Here is a 16,566-nt window from a genome sequence, read left to right as displayed (position 1 = left end):
ATTGTCCTAAAGTAAGGAACTAATGTCCTGACTCTAACAGCGCTGAAGAAAACTTTAAAAATGTGGTATTTAAATATTTCCAGGCCAAATATCACTGTTTCTGTATGAAGAAGGAAGTTATTTTGAGAGAATCTGAAATTGTCTAATTAGTACTTCAGTTTATAATTTTTATTTCAAAAAATTTTAAAGCGCATTGAAAACAAAAGGAAAAAGGTGAAACTTCACATCTCCATGGCTTGCAGAAAAACAGGTTGTAAAATCCTAATCACCTAGGAGTGAGGAAATACTGTTTTGTTTTTTTTTTTTCAGGTAATTTGTATGTAAGAAAATTTCATTACTGTGTCATCAAATACTGGAAGAAGTTGCTCAGAGATGGTATGCAGTCCCAAAATCCCGTACTTTGGCTGTTTGAGCAGGTCCCCAGCAAGAGGGGGGAGGGTTAGACTGGATATGAGGGAGAAATTATGTACTGTGAGGGTGCTGAGGAACCGAAACAGGCTGCCCAGAGAAGCTGTGATGTCTCATCCCTGGAAGTGTTCAAGGCCAGGCTGGACGGGGCTCTGGGCAACGTGGTACACTGGGAGGTGTCCATGGCAGAGGGCCGCTATTAGATGCTCTTTGTGGACACGGAACCGCAGAATGTTTCAGGCCGGCAGTAGGTGCTCTGGTGCAACCTCGCTGCTCCAGCAGGGCCATCCCAGAGCACACTGCCGGGGTCCCGAGGCTGCCCCGGTTCCCTCCCGCCCGGAGCCCTCCCCGCTCCCGGCCCGGCCCGGCTGGGGGCGCTGCGGGGGGGGGGCACGCGACCGTCCCGCGCGCCAATGGGAGGGAGGAGAGCGGACAGGGCCGGGAAGCGCGCGCGCGGCGCCGCCCAGCGGAAACGCCCCCTCGGGCGCTGCTTCCGCTTCCCCGGCGCAGCCGGAAGCTCTCTGCGCTTCCCGTTCCCCCTGCCCGGGCGGCGGGGCCGGCTGGCGGCGCCGGGCTGCGGCCTCCGCGGGCTGGTGAGCGGCTGCCGCGCCCGGGAACGGAGGGAGGGAGCGTGGGAGGGTGGCGGTCTCACGGCTCCGGTCCGCTCTTGCGGCCGCCTCCGCCTTCCGTGTCTCCTGCCGGGAACGGGCTGCGGCCGGGGGCCCTGCGCCCCCTCGGAGGCGGGCGGGGGCGGGCGGGGCGGTGGCCTGCAGGCACACAGAGGCGGCCCAAGTAGACTACATAATGCTGTTTTTTCATACCTCCGAATCTTGCATGTCCCTTTCCAGAGTGATGGAAGAGGTGTATAGGATCTGTGGGGTCTGTTGGCGTGTAGGCACGTGTAGTGATTCTGGGCATGCAGCTACCGAAAGTGTGAATGGAGTTTTGACAGTAATGTGCCTATTTGAATGTTGCTGGGCCAGATACGAACGGAGACGTGGTAACATTGGGGCGGGAGCTGGGATTAGGAGCTGTACAGTAAGATGACAATATGCATTTCTGTTGAAATCTTCCAAGATAGAAAGCCTTTATAGGCTGTGGAACGGGCTTTAGACAAAACAGACAGAGTCTAATTTTTGTCACTTTTTAATTAGACAGGGAAATTCTTTTCTAGATGTTTGAGGGAGTGGCGCTTTCCCAGCGGCACACCCTGACACAGCGCATCTCGGGTAATGTGTTCTTGCTTAATACTGGTGTGGAGTTTGTAAACACAGCAAATCCTGTTGTCATCAGTTTGTAGGTGGCCGTGTTGGTTCTGTCTCAGTACATACATACCAGCGAAAACAACATGTGCTGTGAGGAGAAGGCTTAAGGATTTGGCTTGAAGTGTGTCATGAGTTAAACCCTTGAGCTAAAAGTCATTTGGTTTTGTTGGTTTAATGATTATTTCAGATTGAAAAAGAACTTGGGTTTTGATAACATTCCTACAAATTATTTTCTCAACAGTTTCCATATGCATGGATATCACCTGAATCTTCTTACCAGAGCTTAATTTGTGTGTCAATTTACCCTAGCCATGAGTGGCTCCAAACCTGATATCCTGTGGGCCCCACACCATGTTGACAGATTTGTTGTGTGCGATTCGGAACTGAGCCTTTATCACATTGACTCTGCTGTAAGTTCAGAGCTCAAGGCAGGGTCCTTGCGGTTGTCGGAAGAAACTACAGCTACACTACTGTCAATAAATTCAGATACACCGTACATGAAATGTGTGGCTTGGTATCCCAAGTATGATCCTGAATGTCTCCTTGCTGTTGGACAGGCCAATGGCCGAGTGGTACTTACCAGCCTCGGGCAAGATCACAACTCAAAATCTAAAGATTTGATAGGCAAAGAGTTTGTTCCCAAACACGCCCGGCAATGCAATACCCTCGCGTGGAACCCACTGGATAGCAATTGGCTTGCTGCTGGCTTAGATAAACATCGGGCTGACTTTTCAGTACTGATCTGGGATATCAGCAGCAAATATGCCCCAGAGACTGCAGTTGCTACAGAGAAAGTAAGGCTTTCAGCAGGAGATGCGGAAGCAGGCCTGGTAGTAACAAAACCACTGTACGAATTAGGACAGAATGATGCTTGTCTGTCTCTCTGTTGGCTTCCACGGGATCAGAAGCTGCTGTTGGCTGGAATGCATCGAAATCTGGCTATCTTTGATCTTAGGAACACAAGCCAAAAAATATTTGTAAACACCAAGGCTGTCCAAGGAGTGACTGTTGATCCCTATTTCCACGATCGTGTTGCTTCCTTCTATGAAGGTCAGGTTGCCATATGGGATTTAAGAAAGTTTGAAAAGCCTGTTTTGACCTTGACAGAGCAACCAAAACCCTTAACAAAAGTTGCATGGTGTCCAACAAGGACTGGACTGTTAGCTACTTTAACAAGGGATAGTAATATCATTAGACTGTATGACATGCAGCATACTCCCACACCTATTGGAGATGAAACTGAGCCAACAATAATTGAAAGAAGTGTCCAACCATGTGAAAATTACATTGCTTCATTTGCCTGGCATCCCACAAATCAAAATCGAATGGTAGTAGTGACTCCCAACAGGACTATGTCTGACTTCACAGTGTTTGAAAGAATTTCTCTTGCGTGGAGCCCAGTGACATCCTTAATGTGGGCTTGTGGACGACATTTGTATGAGTGTACAGAAGAAGGAAAGGCTAGTTCCTTGGAAAAAGATATAGCAACCAAAATGCGGCTTAGAGCTCTGTCAAGGTATGGTCTTGATACCGAACAAGTTTGGAGAAATCACCTCCTAGCTGGAAATGAAGATCCTCAGCTGAAATCGCTTTGGTACACTCTGCATTATATCCTTTATTTTATTGTAGTTTTTGTCCTAAGGAAGTATACACCTTTATATGTAAACTACTTACATAAAATGCATTAAAATCTTTAAATACAATGCAACATCCTGTAAATACTTTGCATATCTTAACAGGATGTGACTTTAAATTTTTAAAAACATTTTTTTGGGAAAAATTAAGCTTCCTATACATGAAAATACTTATGAAGCAGTATACTGAAGATATGGATCAAAAACTTACAGGAAACAAAGGTCCCTTAGTTTATGCTGGCATTAAATCAATTGTGAAGTCATCTTTGGGTAAGAATGTTCCAACTTTGCTAAGTACTGTTGTATGATGTTTGAAAAATGATGCACTCATGCGTTGTCTTTGGCAATTGTTCAAAGATGCTATTTAAAAATACTGAAACAAAGTATTTCTGTTTGTGTTTTAATAATGTAAGTTAACAGTAATTTCCAGAGTTTTCAGTGTTCTTTGAAAGTTAGTAATTGTAAAAGCATAGTATCCTCAGAGGAAAATCTTTGAACTATTTCAAACATTTGAGTTTTGAAGTTTTGACTATGGCACTAGGTATTCTTGCTCCCTGCATAACTATTATATTTTTCAAAGCTCCACATCAGGCTGTAGTTCTAGAAAGGTGACTTTGCTGTCACTGCTAGTGTATTAAGTACCTTTATACAACTATGTTTAAATAAGCTGGCCTGTTCTGAAGTGGTGATCACCCCTGGTTTGTCACATTCTGCTTCTCATGCCCGCTGAAGTTTTTCTTAGTATAATTTATTATTTGAATATTTCCTTCTGATTTCAATATATGTCTTATTAATAAATATGCTCCTTGGAGCAAAAAATGAGTCTTCAGTGGTGGGAAAGCTTCTAACACATTGATGCTGGCTGAGAACTGGTAGAGCAGATGCTTGACCCTGTATTATGTATCTTCAATGTGAACATACTGAAAACTCCTGTCAGATGTAACAAATGGTAGAAGAAAGAAAAAAGACTGATGAATATGTGTCAAGCTTAGGTGCATAATTTTTAGCAGATCAAAATAATTTTGTGGTTGCTGCTTCTTACCATGGAGTTTTAAGCAATGTTGAAGTACTAAAATGTGATACTCAGCTTTTGTACCCTGCTTTATGATTGAAATCAAAGTGTTGTGTTGTGATGGCGATTGAAATTGTGATTTAAGCATAATTCAACTTATTTCCCATTTCTAGGAACAACAGAGAACCTCAGGCACAGCAGGAGTGGATCTGATAGACAGGCAGATATTATTCAGTATCTGAGTGAGGAGAGATCTTTGGCTTTGCAGCTCTGTGGGTGGATAAAGAAGGGAACAGACTTAGATGTGGAACCTTTCCTAAATTCATTGGAACAGGAAGGAGACTGGGAGCGAGCTGCTGCTGTAGCACTTTTCAACTTGGACATACGGCGAGCAATACAAATTCTGAATAAAGGGGCTTCCTCAGGAAAAGGTGTGTATTGTGTTTAGTCTTTTATTTTGGCTCTGTATTACATTAGATTTTTTCTGTTAACAGAATTACGGAAGATAGTTGGCAAGAGATGCCTGTTGTATTATGAAATTATTACTTGAAGCACTTGTATTGGAGCTTGGCAAATCCTGATATTTCACTCATCAGACTACCATATGCCGTACTGTCTAGTTAAAATAGATCATATGTTTCAGAATTTCATACTGATAAAAAACCCAGAAAGACATATGTTCAGAACTAGGGATTCTTTTTACTTTGATGGAATTGCTGGGGGAAAGAGTGTCTGTCTGTGCTTTCCATAGGGAGGATTCAGAGTGAAGACTGCTACTTTCAAATTTAAGAATAAAATTGAACTTTCTGACAGAATGAGTATTTAGATTAAATAGTTTTTGCGTTTTTAGGAAACTTCTTAGCTTGAAACTTTTATATAAAATTGCCATCCTCCAGCTAGGTCTGTCAAACGATGGCTGGATATACATTCCTGTCTTTTCACTTCCTGTGGATATGAATTATGATAATGAAAGTCTTTTATGATAGTTATTTCAAAATACCACAAGCAGTGTGATGTTGTTTAAAGAGGTTGTCATGCATGTAGGTGCTAACTTACCTGAACAGAGGCATTTAAAGCAGAAGCTACTATACATGGTAGTGTATGCACATTAATTTCAGGTAGTGTTAATTCTACTGCATTTTGTGTTGCATCCTGACCAAACATTGTGTTTCAGATGGATGCTTTTATTTACAGTTTTAACTGGATTTTTTTTTAAGTCCTTAACTTGAATAATATTATTTCACTGATTGCTTTGCATAAAACAGGTGATCTAAACCTTAATGTAGTAGCAATGGCTCTATCAGGCTACACAGATGAGAAGAACTCACTTTGGAGAGAAATGTGCAGTACTCTAAGACTGCAATTGAACAATCCCTATTTGTGTGCTATGTTTGCTTTCCTGACGAGTGAGTCTGGTTCATATGATGGTGTTTTGGTGAGTAAATTTCTTTATGTTAGGTTAAAATTTCTTTATGCAATAGGAGCGTGTAGATACATGCACATATGTAGGCGGAGTCCTATATACTCCAAGAATTGATCAAATTAGAATGTATTCTTTTATCCTGGTGCTGGCAAATAGCATTTCTTTCTGCTAAACAGACATTACATATTTGGTGAATGTTATGTTAGTAAACAAATCATGCACGAACAACCAAAATATCCATTATAGTTGACACATTTTTTTAGAGGAATTTGATTCTTAGTATGGAGTTATTAAACCACTAGAAATACATTATCAAAATAATATAAACAGTGGAAAGAAACAGAAGAGAGATCAATAATAGAATTGCAAAAAGCAGACTAAATGCAGGGGAGTTTGCAGGACTTTCATCAAGCTGTATTTGCATTGAATTATATTTTCTTTTCCCTTGCTTACTTGTTAAAATAATTTCACTGTGTTGAAACAGTAAATAGAATATTCCAGGTCTTCTGAAACTGATACAGAATTACCATTTAAAAGGCAAACTAAATCTTTAATCATGAGATAGTTTGAGCCTTTGGAGGAGTTAACATACTTGATTCCTGGTTAGAGAACAGTAGAAATACTTGATTCAGTAGGAATTATTTAGCCCAGGAGAGGACTCCTGTAATGCAGCAGCGCAGTTGGCCCGAAGCTGTTGAAAGCGAAGCTGTCACAATTTGATGCTTTTAGGGTAATGAAAAACAAAAATGGTTAGAATCCCAGAGGAGAGAAACCTGGATCTTTTTTTTTTTTTTTTTCTGTCTTTGAGAGAGAGTATTGTTGTTCTCTGGATGTTGGGTAGTAATTTTATAGGGGTTTTTATTGATGAACTGGCAACTTCCACATGATAAGGTGCTGTTTGTTTTTAATTTTAATTTTTCCTTCAGTGAGAAACCTGTTAAAATTTGAATGAAAGAGATTTTGCCAAGTGCATCTTGTTTTGGCAGTGTCAGTCACAATTTCTAATCTGAGAATATCAGGAGGGAAAAATACAGGCACAGCTAAGTGTGAGAATTAATACAGAGAAGTATTTTTTTTCTTCAGTGTTGCATCTAGTGAAATGATTAAAAAGCAGAAGGTAAATATTGATGCACTGCTGAAGCTCAAGTGTTAATATACTTATGATAAATTTGTTCTGGATGTTTACTTTGTGTTTGCTTGGGGTGTTTTGTTGCTTTGTTTGTTAACTTTTATTTGCAATTTAAGGAAGGAATGGAGTGGTTAGGCTAGTTATTTTGTAAATATAGTAAAGGAAGCTTGATTTGTTTTTCTTCTTCCTGTGACTTGGTGGGACTCTTGGCTATACATGCTGGAAGCACTAAGTACTCTACAGGACTTGCAAAGTTTATTTTTGTAGAGTTTCATAAACCTTGTAGGATGTGTTGTACCAGGCTTTCCTGGGAGATTGTTCCCGTATCTGCAGTATTCTTCTGATACCCGTATCTGAGTACAAACAAGTAAGCTGATATTTAGAGTTAGCTTTCTCCTGATGTCATGCTTTCTTGGTACACAATCAATTTCATTGTATTTGTTAGATGGTAGTGCAAATGCTCTGATTTTACAATGTATTGGAAAAATGGAAACATGCATCTGATGTTGGTATTCCCATTTTTCTCTCTAAAGTATGAAAATAATGTAGCTGTACGAGACAGAGTGGCATTTGCTTGCAAGTTCCTCAATGATGCTCAGGTAAGTTTGTGGTTGCACATTTAAACAAACTTTTATACTGGGCTTAATTCAGAGGCAGAAGAAACTGGGCTAGAGGGGTGAACAGTAGAAATAATGAGTCGTGAGTGATTTGTTTTTTCTTATCACAGTAGTATATAAGGTATGGTATCTGGTTTTTAGTTTGTATTTTCAGCATGATTTTTGATTTGGTTGTTGGTTTGTTGGTTTGGGGGCTTTATTGGTTTTATTGTTGTTTTAGAAGTTTTTGTGAGTATTCATTACATGGTAGTTTAAATGCAATTGCATCAACTGTACACCTGTTCTACTGGATGATATTTCTACTTACTCAGTATTTATTTCCAGGCTTTAATGTTCTCTCAAATTAAGGTTTGGTTTTACATCAGGAATGTTCTGTTTTAAATTCACCAAAGTATTCTAAGAACACATAACCTCTCTTTGCATTTTCTATCAGGAAGCTTAAAGTTTGTGTATAAACATGTGGTTTCATGCACTGTCATACAATATAGTAGTTTAACTTTTTCTGCATAACATCCAGCAACACAGCATTCTGTTAGCAGCAGACACTGTTTTTACTTATATATTTCTTCATACATATTTTTTATAGCTCAACAGGTTTATTGAAAAGCTGACAAATGAAATGAAAGAGGCTGGGAATTTGGAGGGAATACTGTTAACAGGGTTGACAAAAGATGGAGTTGACTTGATGGAAAGTTACGTTGACAGAACTGGAGATGTCCAGACAGCAAGCTATTGCATGCTACAGGTTAGTGTTTCACTCCAAAATAAAGTTTATGGAGGAAAACTAAACATAGTTTCTTTATCAGCATAGTGTTGAATTTTGTGAACTAAGAAGTATTTTCTGTACTAAATTGGGACAATTGGGTTTTTTTTTGTGGAGTCATCGGAAACTCAGTGTTAACTAACAAGCATGTGTCTTCACCCTCTCTGGTTGAGATAGCTTGAGGAGATAGCAGGGGAAAGAGACAGAAGAAAATCAGTCCTTTTCACTAGCTGAGCTGGGAATACCCATTTGTCTGCTTATTGCTGGTGTGTTTCCTGATGTTTTCATTATTTTTTTTTTGCTTTCAGGATTTTGGTAGAGAACAAAGGTGAGGGTTTTGTTTGTTTGTTTGTAGGCTTTGGGTTTTTGTTTTTTTTTTTTTATAAGGGGCTTACCTTGGCCATTACACAGTAGCAGCTACTGCCAGCAGTGTATTTAACTGCATATGCAATCACGACAGTGATGTAGACTGTGATATGTGACAGAACTTTCAAATCCTTCATCTCACAGATGTAAGTTCTTAGGAAGACATGGCAGCACAAGTATTTTCAACCAGAGAGAAACTGAAGAAAATCTTTATCAAACTCACAGTTTACAGAAAATTCATCTTCTTCAGGATAAATGACACTATATTATTTATTATATCTTGTAGTACACTTTGTAAAGGCTTTTGAAAAACTGAGTAATATGTATTGTGTGTCTTCAGTGTATAGCTGACATTTTTTCCTGCCTGCTTTAGGGTTCTCCATCAGATGTACTTAAGGATGAAAGGGTTCAGTACTGGATTGAGAACTACAGGAATCTTTTAGATGCTTGGAGGTTTTGGCATAAACGTGCAGAATTTGATATCCATAGAAGTAAGCTGGATCCCAGCTCAAAGCCTTTAGCTCAGGTAAATATAAAACTTATATGAAGTATGACCAGTCCAGAAAGGAATGTGGCATGGTACTTCCGTAAAAAAAACCTTGCTGGCCATATCTGGGTTTTCGTGAGGATTTATGTGCAAAAGAAAGATTTCAACTAAGCTTGCCCTAATGAAAAGAGGTGTCACTTTTTTTTTCAAGTAACAGGTCTTTCAGAAACTGTAACCTTATCAACACTTTACTTCTGGGGAAACCGGAAACTCTTTTGATTTTTTTTTTGATACATCAGAGATGTATCATCCAGCTGAATTCAGTGTCAGGGTGAGACTGATGCTGAAACCATGGAACTAGTTCAAATTACCTTTAATTGAAAAAAACTCAAAGCTGTTTTGAAGCCCTTGAACCTGACTCTAAAGTGAACAGCAGCAACTTTCATTATCAGTTCTGAACATATGCTGACCCAAAAACTAACGCCATTCCCAAATGCTATCTTCTTAACATCTGGTGGCAGTTTTAGCCAACATGGTCTTACCATTTACTCTCTTATGTCTGCTAAGTATGTTCATTACAGGCTTTGGGGCCTGGGAGTTTCTGAGGAAAGTTGGTTTTGAATTCATTTATCAGTCACAGCTGTTTAAGCAGAGCTGTTCCAAGTGGGAGGGAGTTGAGTTTACTGCTCCTTCCTTATGTGGTTAACATAAACAGCCCCTAAAGAGTTTAAAATATGTGCTCCTTGGTATCAAGTCACAACTTGTGAAGGATGCAGATAAATAATATTAGGGAAATCCTTATGTTGGGGACTGTAGTGTGAGTCATCTGACTGTAAGGAGGGAGAGACCAGACTTTATGTAGTAAGTAGAATAAACCTAATTTCTTCCATTACTGAAGATACGGCTTTTATTATCTTAAATAATGTATTTCAAAGTTTTAACAATTGTGCATGTTTTTATGTGCTTTTGAAGTAAGTGAGCATAATTAAGGCCTATTTCTCAGGGCTGTGTGCCTCATCTATAAGCCAAGATGTTAAAAACTCCTTCACAAGTAGCTTTGGCTTTCCAGGGCACTCTCTAGAATATCTGGTAAATAAATGTTTACTAGTATTACATACTAGCTTGAATGGATTCACTCACAGGTGTAGCAAAAGTGGAACCAAACCAAAAAATTAATGGGCATTTGTTCTCTTTAGGTGTTTGTGAGTTGCAATTTCTGTGGGAAATCAATCTCTTACAGCTGTTCAGCTATTCCTCATCAGGGGCGAGGTTTTAGCCAATATGGAGTCAGCGGTTCACCAACCAAGTCAAAAGTTACGAGCTGCCCTGGTTGCCGTAAGCCCCTTCCCCGCTGCGCACTTTGCCTGATCAATATGGGAACACCAGTTTCCAGCTGTCCAGGTATGACACAGTGGGTTTTAGTTATTCAGCTACAGTACTAGTTAAATTAGCAGTTCCTATTGGAAGATCTTCTGTTGCACTTTTTTTTTTCTAGTTGTGATTATACTGTAAATATTCATACTCATCATTTTGAAGGGAGAAGGATCATAATTGAGAATTTGTTTACATACCATCTAATTTTATGATGAAACCTTTGTTTCAATTCTTAAGGGTCAGACAGTATGCATAGTTACTTGGTTCTGGCAGTTTTCTGTGAAATTGTCAGTCAAATTCCATGGTTAGATAGATGTAGAGATCCAAGTATTGTGGAGGTCAGTATTGTGAGCTTTACAACTGAAAGAAATAGGGAGTGTGTTTTCTTGAGATTAATTGTAGGGATGCTACACAAATCTTCGAATGTAAATGAATTAATTTTTAGGTGGAAGAGGAAGAGAGATGTGTGCTTTCTGTTACTAAGATGAAAGAAAGCAGGGGTCAGGCTGTCACAGCTAAGAGATATTATGACTAGAATATTTTAGTTCTTAATGCCTTTGGCTCAGCATTATATAATGTCTAAATGAAAAGGATTTTGACCATATTTTTAAGTCAGTCTTGTTACAGAGCCATGAGCAGCTGTACAGTTGTCATGTTTATTTATCTCTTCTCATTCTTTTACTGATCTTTGTTATGACTTCTATATTTTACTTGTTCCAATTCATAACTTAGATATTGTTGATTTTCTTTTTTTAAAGCAGAAGATTTCATGTGCAGCAGAATAGGCCCATAATTCACTGGAATGTAAATCAATAAAGCATAAATCACCATTGAAGGATATTCTGTCTGTAAAACTTGTTTAATAGGCAAGTTTAGCACATCCATGAGATGTGAAGCAACAGCTCAGCAGTCTTAATTCTTTTTTGACATTCTTCCATGTCTTAATATTTTTACTGACTTCTCTTTTAAAATCAGGCTGCTTTTTCACACAATATCCCTAATTTCAAAACTATTTTAGTGATGTTGCTGGAACTGAAATACAAATGAAGTGTAATGATTTACAGCCATATTTGTGGGGGTGGGTTTTTCTCTGCACAGGAGGATCCAAGTCAGATGAAAAAGTGGATCTTAGCAAAGACAAGAAGTTAGCCCAGTTCAACAACTGGTTTACTTGGTGTCACAACTGTCGGCATGGTGGACATGCTGGTCATATGCTGAGCTGGTTCAGGTAAGTTGATGTTAAATTTTTGTTATTTTACATATGTGTGCTGCACTGAGTAGAACACGCCTCCTTCCCTGTATCTATCATTATAAAGTTTAAATAGTAAAACTGAACTATGATACTGAGTTTTTCTGAGATACTACACCTCTGCACATAGTTAAATGTATAATTGCAAAATTATTTTACCTCTTTTCTTTTTTTGGCTGTTGCTATTTAGGGACCATACCGAGTGCCCAGTTTCTGCCTGCTCTTGTAAGTGTATGCAGCTGGATACAACAGGGAATCTCGTTCCAGCAGAGACTGTCCAGGCATAAATACTATTAGAAAATGTGTGGCTCTCTAATGGATGTCCATCATAGTCCAAGCATATATTTTAGACAAAGGTAATTTGTGACTTACTGTGAAAAAATAAATTGCTATCAGAGTAGTAAAATGATGTGTGTATGACTGTGCTTGGTAGAAACAGGTATTCCTGAAGTGAGCCCCCAGGTACAGTGTGTGGCCCTTATACAGAGGACTGAAGAAAAGCACTCCTGGAATTGTGGACTCTTTGGATTTGCTAAAATCCAAAGACCTTTATTAAAAAAGTTTTCAGGATAATGCTGATTGGCCCCAAAGCTGAGTTTATATGCTGTGAAAGCAGACCTTCAAAATAAACACTTGAAAAGTGTCCTTCAGAAGATGGCAAAGTGGTGCTGTGGATTCCTCTGTTCATTGTTTGATCACACTCTCTTGTATGCAAATGATTGTTTCCTTATAAGTTCATTCAAAGTGCCACTGTCAACTGTATTGTAAAGATTTTTTTAATGAAAAATCCATTTCTTTCTGTTCCCAGGTTTTATGGTAAAGCAACGTCTTTGCAATTCAGGCTCTTACTTAACCAGCCTACATATCTAGCTGATGCAAATTTTAATGCTAAAGAGTGGGGGTTTTCTCTTCTAGCAATGACTGTATCCTAGAGAAGAGTTCCCTGAGAAGTCATGTGACTGTTTCAGTGCAGAGTGCAGGTAAACTATAGGAGATTGTATCTGATAACTTTTTAACTTAGTACTGTGAAGGTCTGAAATCTCAAGGACTGGAGACTTGTAAATACGTAAGTTTTAAACTGTGCGCAGAGTTTTGACTACAGAAGTATTTGCAGACTTCGAGATAATCAGCATTTCCCTGTACTTCAGAAATATACTGGGAAGTATGGAATCAACCTGTATAAATCCTGCTTCTGGTCACTAGTGGACACTCATCTGCTCCCAAAAGGCTGTGCAATTCTAAGTAATTGGTCAGAGTACTTCTAGATGTGTTACCTGCTGGAATTAAGATTATTTATTGACTTGAGAGAGCGTCAATGATACTTTGCTAATACTGTACTATGAGCTAATTGGTATTGTTGTCCTTGACTTTGTAGGCAACAAAATTCACACAAATTAGGGAAAAAAACCAAACCTGTTTTAAGGTATGTGATAATAACATCAGTTTACTTGGTGTGTGTTTATTTACAATATATGAGTTACTCAACACTTGTGTGCTATGAAATACTAAATGGAATGCTAGCAATAAACTGGTACTGTTTGCCAGGACTGTGAAAATTGGTGTTTTAAAAGAGAATATATTGTAATATACCACTGATTCTCTGTGCTCTAGTGTAGTTTCAAGAAGATAAAATGTGGAAGTGTTTTCTGTGGGTGTACAAGATTACATGCAAGACTTTGGGTTATATTTTCTGTTTTAGTATTAATGTTGTAATGCATCTGCATTTATTTTGATCTAAAATTGGCAAAGATCTTTTTTTAAATTAAAAATCTAAGAGGTACTTGATATTTTTAGGCATGGGAGGGAGAGCAGTTCCTTTTTTTTCCTTTTTAGAATATTTATTTCTCTTTCCAGTATTTTTGCACACTTCATGTTGCTGTTGAAGAGCTCTTCAAAATGTTCTCCATTTATAAATGTAAACTGGGGCTTACTGTATGATACCCTATTTATATAAATACAGGCAATAAAACTTTTGCTTTATGGAAATTAGGATTTGTAAGTGTCAAGTGTTTGGTTTTTATTCTTGTGTAGTATCATTCGATAAATTTTCCTGATAATTTCCATGTTGAAGTGAATGCAACTACCAATATAAAGTGTCTCGTTTCCTCATGTAAAGAAAAATCATCTATAACGTTTTCACCTCGACTATAACTGTGTGTCAAATTCTATCAAGTTAAATTACGTGGTCACTTTATTTAATACTCATCTTTGAAATGTTTTGAATTAAGAATATGCATATTCTGGCACAGTATCACTGTGAGTTTTGGCTGTTGCAATTAGTAATCAGGCTTTCAGGTCAGTAATTACACTGTTTGCAAAATTTACAAAGCAAGAGCTGTATGTTTTTTAATTACCAGATTTTTTTCCTTGTTTTGCTTTAGAATTAATAAAACTGTAATTCTGGGGGTGATTTCTTGTTTTCTAACAAAAAGTGTAGCTACAAACATTTTATTAGCTGCAGTTACTTCTACATTTACTGTTGCCTGGTATATCTCAGCTCAACTCTGCTGAAGGTGGCCTTGCATGCTAAAATGTCTTGATCCTGTGGCTCATGCTGATTACATTTCATTGTTTTAATTTCATTAGATGCTCCAGCCTTGTAGCCCTTCCTTGATTAAGCAGAAGCACTTTATCATCACACACACAGGCCCCTTGCTCACGAGCACTACACGTGTTGTGCACGTGTCCATGCCCAAGCCAGGACAGCAGAGCAGGGTGAGCCAAGAGCCCAACAAACAGGTACCAAGTCTCAGAAGTCAGTAATGAGTGGAGGGGGAGCAGTCCTGTTCCAAATAGCATAAACTTGTAGAAGTCTGTTTTGATTACAGCATTCACTTCGTACCCCCCTTCTCTACCAGGTTCCCTCAATTCACCAGCTCCTCTTCACACCTTCCATTACTGGGCTGCTGTTGGCACTGGCTTTGGTGACATCCCTCTCTGGTGTTGACGATACGGTTGCCCTGGTGTCTCCCCTTCAGTCAGCGACCCACGATGCCCCTACTTCCCGTTTTATTATCTATGAGGTCTGGCAGTTTCTCACCTTTCACTGTGTGTGTGATGCCTGGGGCCCTGTTAACCATCAGGGCTAGTTGACAGCAGGCCCCATGGTTATGTCTTTCCCTTGGTATCTGTAGTGGCTGGCAGTTTTCCATGTGGTAATGTAGGAAATTGTTGGGGAAGATGAAACAGAAAAGCATTGTAAATATGATTGCCTGACAAAAGATTTTGGGAATATGAAAACTACAGGCAACATCGAAATGAAAGCCACTTTTGAAATACCAGGTCTTAGTTACTGAACAACTAGAAAACAATGGTATGGCCACTGAAGATAATCCCCTCTTGATGGAACAATACCCTCTGCTTGCAAACAGGTCCAAGGGTCAGAGCAGACCCTACTAGCTCAGCAGAAGGGGTCCAAAGAGTAGTTTTTAGAAGTTAAGATGTAACACTCTATGGTAATATAAGAACTCTTATAGGCTGTATGTAAATGCTATAGGATTTGTATCTTGTATTAGATTGGTTAGTGACAATTAGAATATTCAGTACAGAAGATGATTTATTGTATTGTAACCAGGACTTCAGACACTTCCTCTTCTATTCACTTCCACTTCATTCCTTTCCTTCCTTACTTCCACTCTTGCTCTTACACCCTCTCTCTCTCTCCCACCTGCTTACTCTCTTGGGCCTGCTCAGAGCTGAGTCCGGCAGCTCTGAGCAGTGCCCCTATACCCAAGCTTTTTACAATAAACCGACTGTGTCCCAAGACCTGCCTATAGAGATCTCTCCGTATCCGTCCCGCCCGTAACCTACAGTCTGGCGCCCACCGTGATTGCCGAACCCACACCCAGAACCTACAGGAAATTATGCTGGTAAATGCATATATGACCTGAGCACTACTCTTAATACCAAAAATGTTTTACAATTCCTTGCATTGCTGTCTGGTTTGTACAGCCACATAGCCAGGACAGGCCATTTATTCACAGAGCCTCTGTAGAGAAGCAGATGAATAAAAAGCGCATAGGGGAAACTTTTAGTTGTGTACAGATTGCCCAGCCACCTTTCACTGCTGCAGGACTGCATGAACAAGAAGAGTCTTGACTGACAAAGGGAAACCAGCCTTTCCCACTTGGTGTGTTCAAACTTTCCCTCACAAGACCTCATACCCCAGGCTGGTCTCTGTGAAGTGCTAAAGCCATCTAGTGGCAGGCTGCTCCATTGGGCATGGTGGTGTGGGTAACTAACTGTACATAACATTTTACAGAGTATTATGTACACACACAAAATACAAATTTTCTAAAGCAGAATGGAACAAAATATTTTTAAATGCTAGGAAAATATGCATGCAGTTATTAAGAATGACATTTGATTCTACTGAGCACTAAAATAATTTGGTGACAGAGCATGGTATCATGCCACATGGACCTTCTGTTCTGTTTGCTGTAGGAGACTGATTCCTACTTCAGAAGACCTCCTTCCTAGTGACAGTAACTGTGTCACTGTCTGTCTTCTAGGTGGGGAGAAAAAAATAGATCCCCTGTTAACGTGATCATCTCTCCAGTTTGTAGTGAGCTCAATGTGTAAGTTTTTGAAAACATATTCCTTGACTGAAAAAAAGAGAGATGTCTATAAATAAGCACAAAGGTAGCAGTCTTATTAAGGCACTTACTAAATCTAGCTACTAAACCTGAAACCTGTTTGTACAAAAGCTTAATGAACGTGGCTAAGGCTTATTTAAAATACTTTGAAATACTTCATTAATTCCCAGAGAATATTTCCAAATTTCAATTTTACTTTGATTGTGTTACCTCAAGTGATGCAAACATTTTGCAAAGTGTTTTA

At 39.2% G+C, this 16,566-nt stretch overlaps 1 protein-coding gene across 2 annotated transcripts; it reads left to right on the top strand.

Annotated features, from left to right (window-relative positions):
* The first annotated feature begins 916 nt into the window (after positions 1-916).
* MIOS (meiosis regulator for oocyte development) lies at positions 917-14,130 on the top strand. Of its 2 annotated transcripts, XR_005601466.1 has the most exons (12): positions 917-1,001; positions 1,915-3,281; positions 3,479-3,577; positions 4,493-4,750; positions 5,585-5,754; positions 7,405-7,470; positions 8,075-8,233; positions 8,991-9,143; positions 10,301-10,505; positions 11,577-11,706; positions 11,918-12,083; positions 12,536-14,130. XR_005601466.1 is itself a non-coding variant. In XM_039549266.1 (11 exons), the coding sequence occupies exons 2-11, from the start codon at positions 1,985-1,987 to the stop codon at positions 12,012-12,014; spliced, it is 2,634 nt and encodes an 877-aa protein (XP_039405200.1). In that variant the 5' UTR covers positions 917-1,001; positions 1,915-1,984; the 3' UTR covers positions 12,015-14,130. The 2 variants fall into 2 exon arrangements, 1 of the variants encoding a protein (XP_039405200.1); XM_039549266.1 differs by having other exon boundaries at positions 11,918-14,130.
* The last annotated feature ends 2,436 nt before the right edge of the window (positions 14,131-16,566 follow it).

Source organism: Corvus cornix, chromosome 2 (genome assembly GCF_000738735.6).
Source record: "Corvus cornix cornix isolate S_Up_H32 chromosome 2, ASM73873v5, whole genome shotgun sequence".
Lineage (NCBI taxonomy): Eukaryota > Metazoa > Chordata > Aves > Passeriformes > Corvidae > Corvus > Corvus cornix.
Note: the sequence above shows the minus strand (reverse complement) of the source record. Positions and strands in the feature narration are given on the sequence as shown.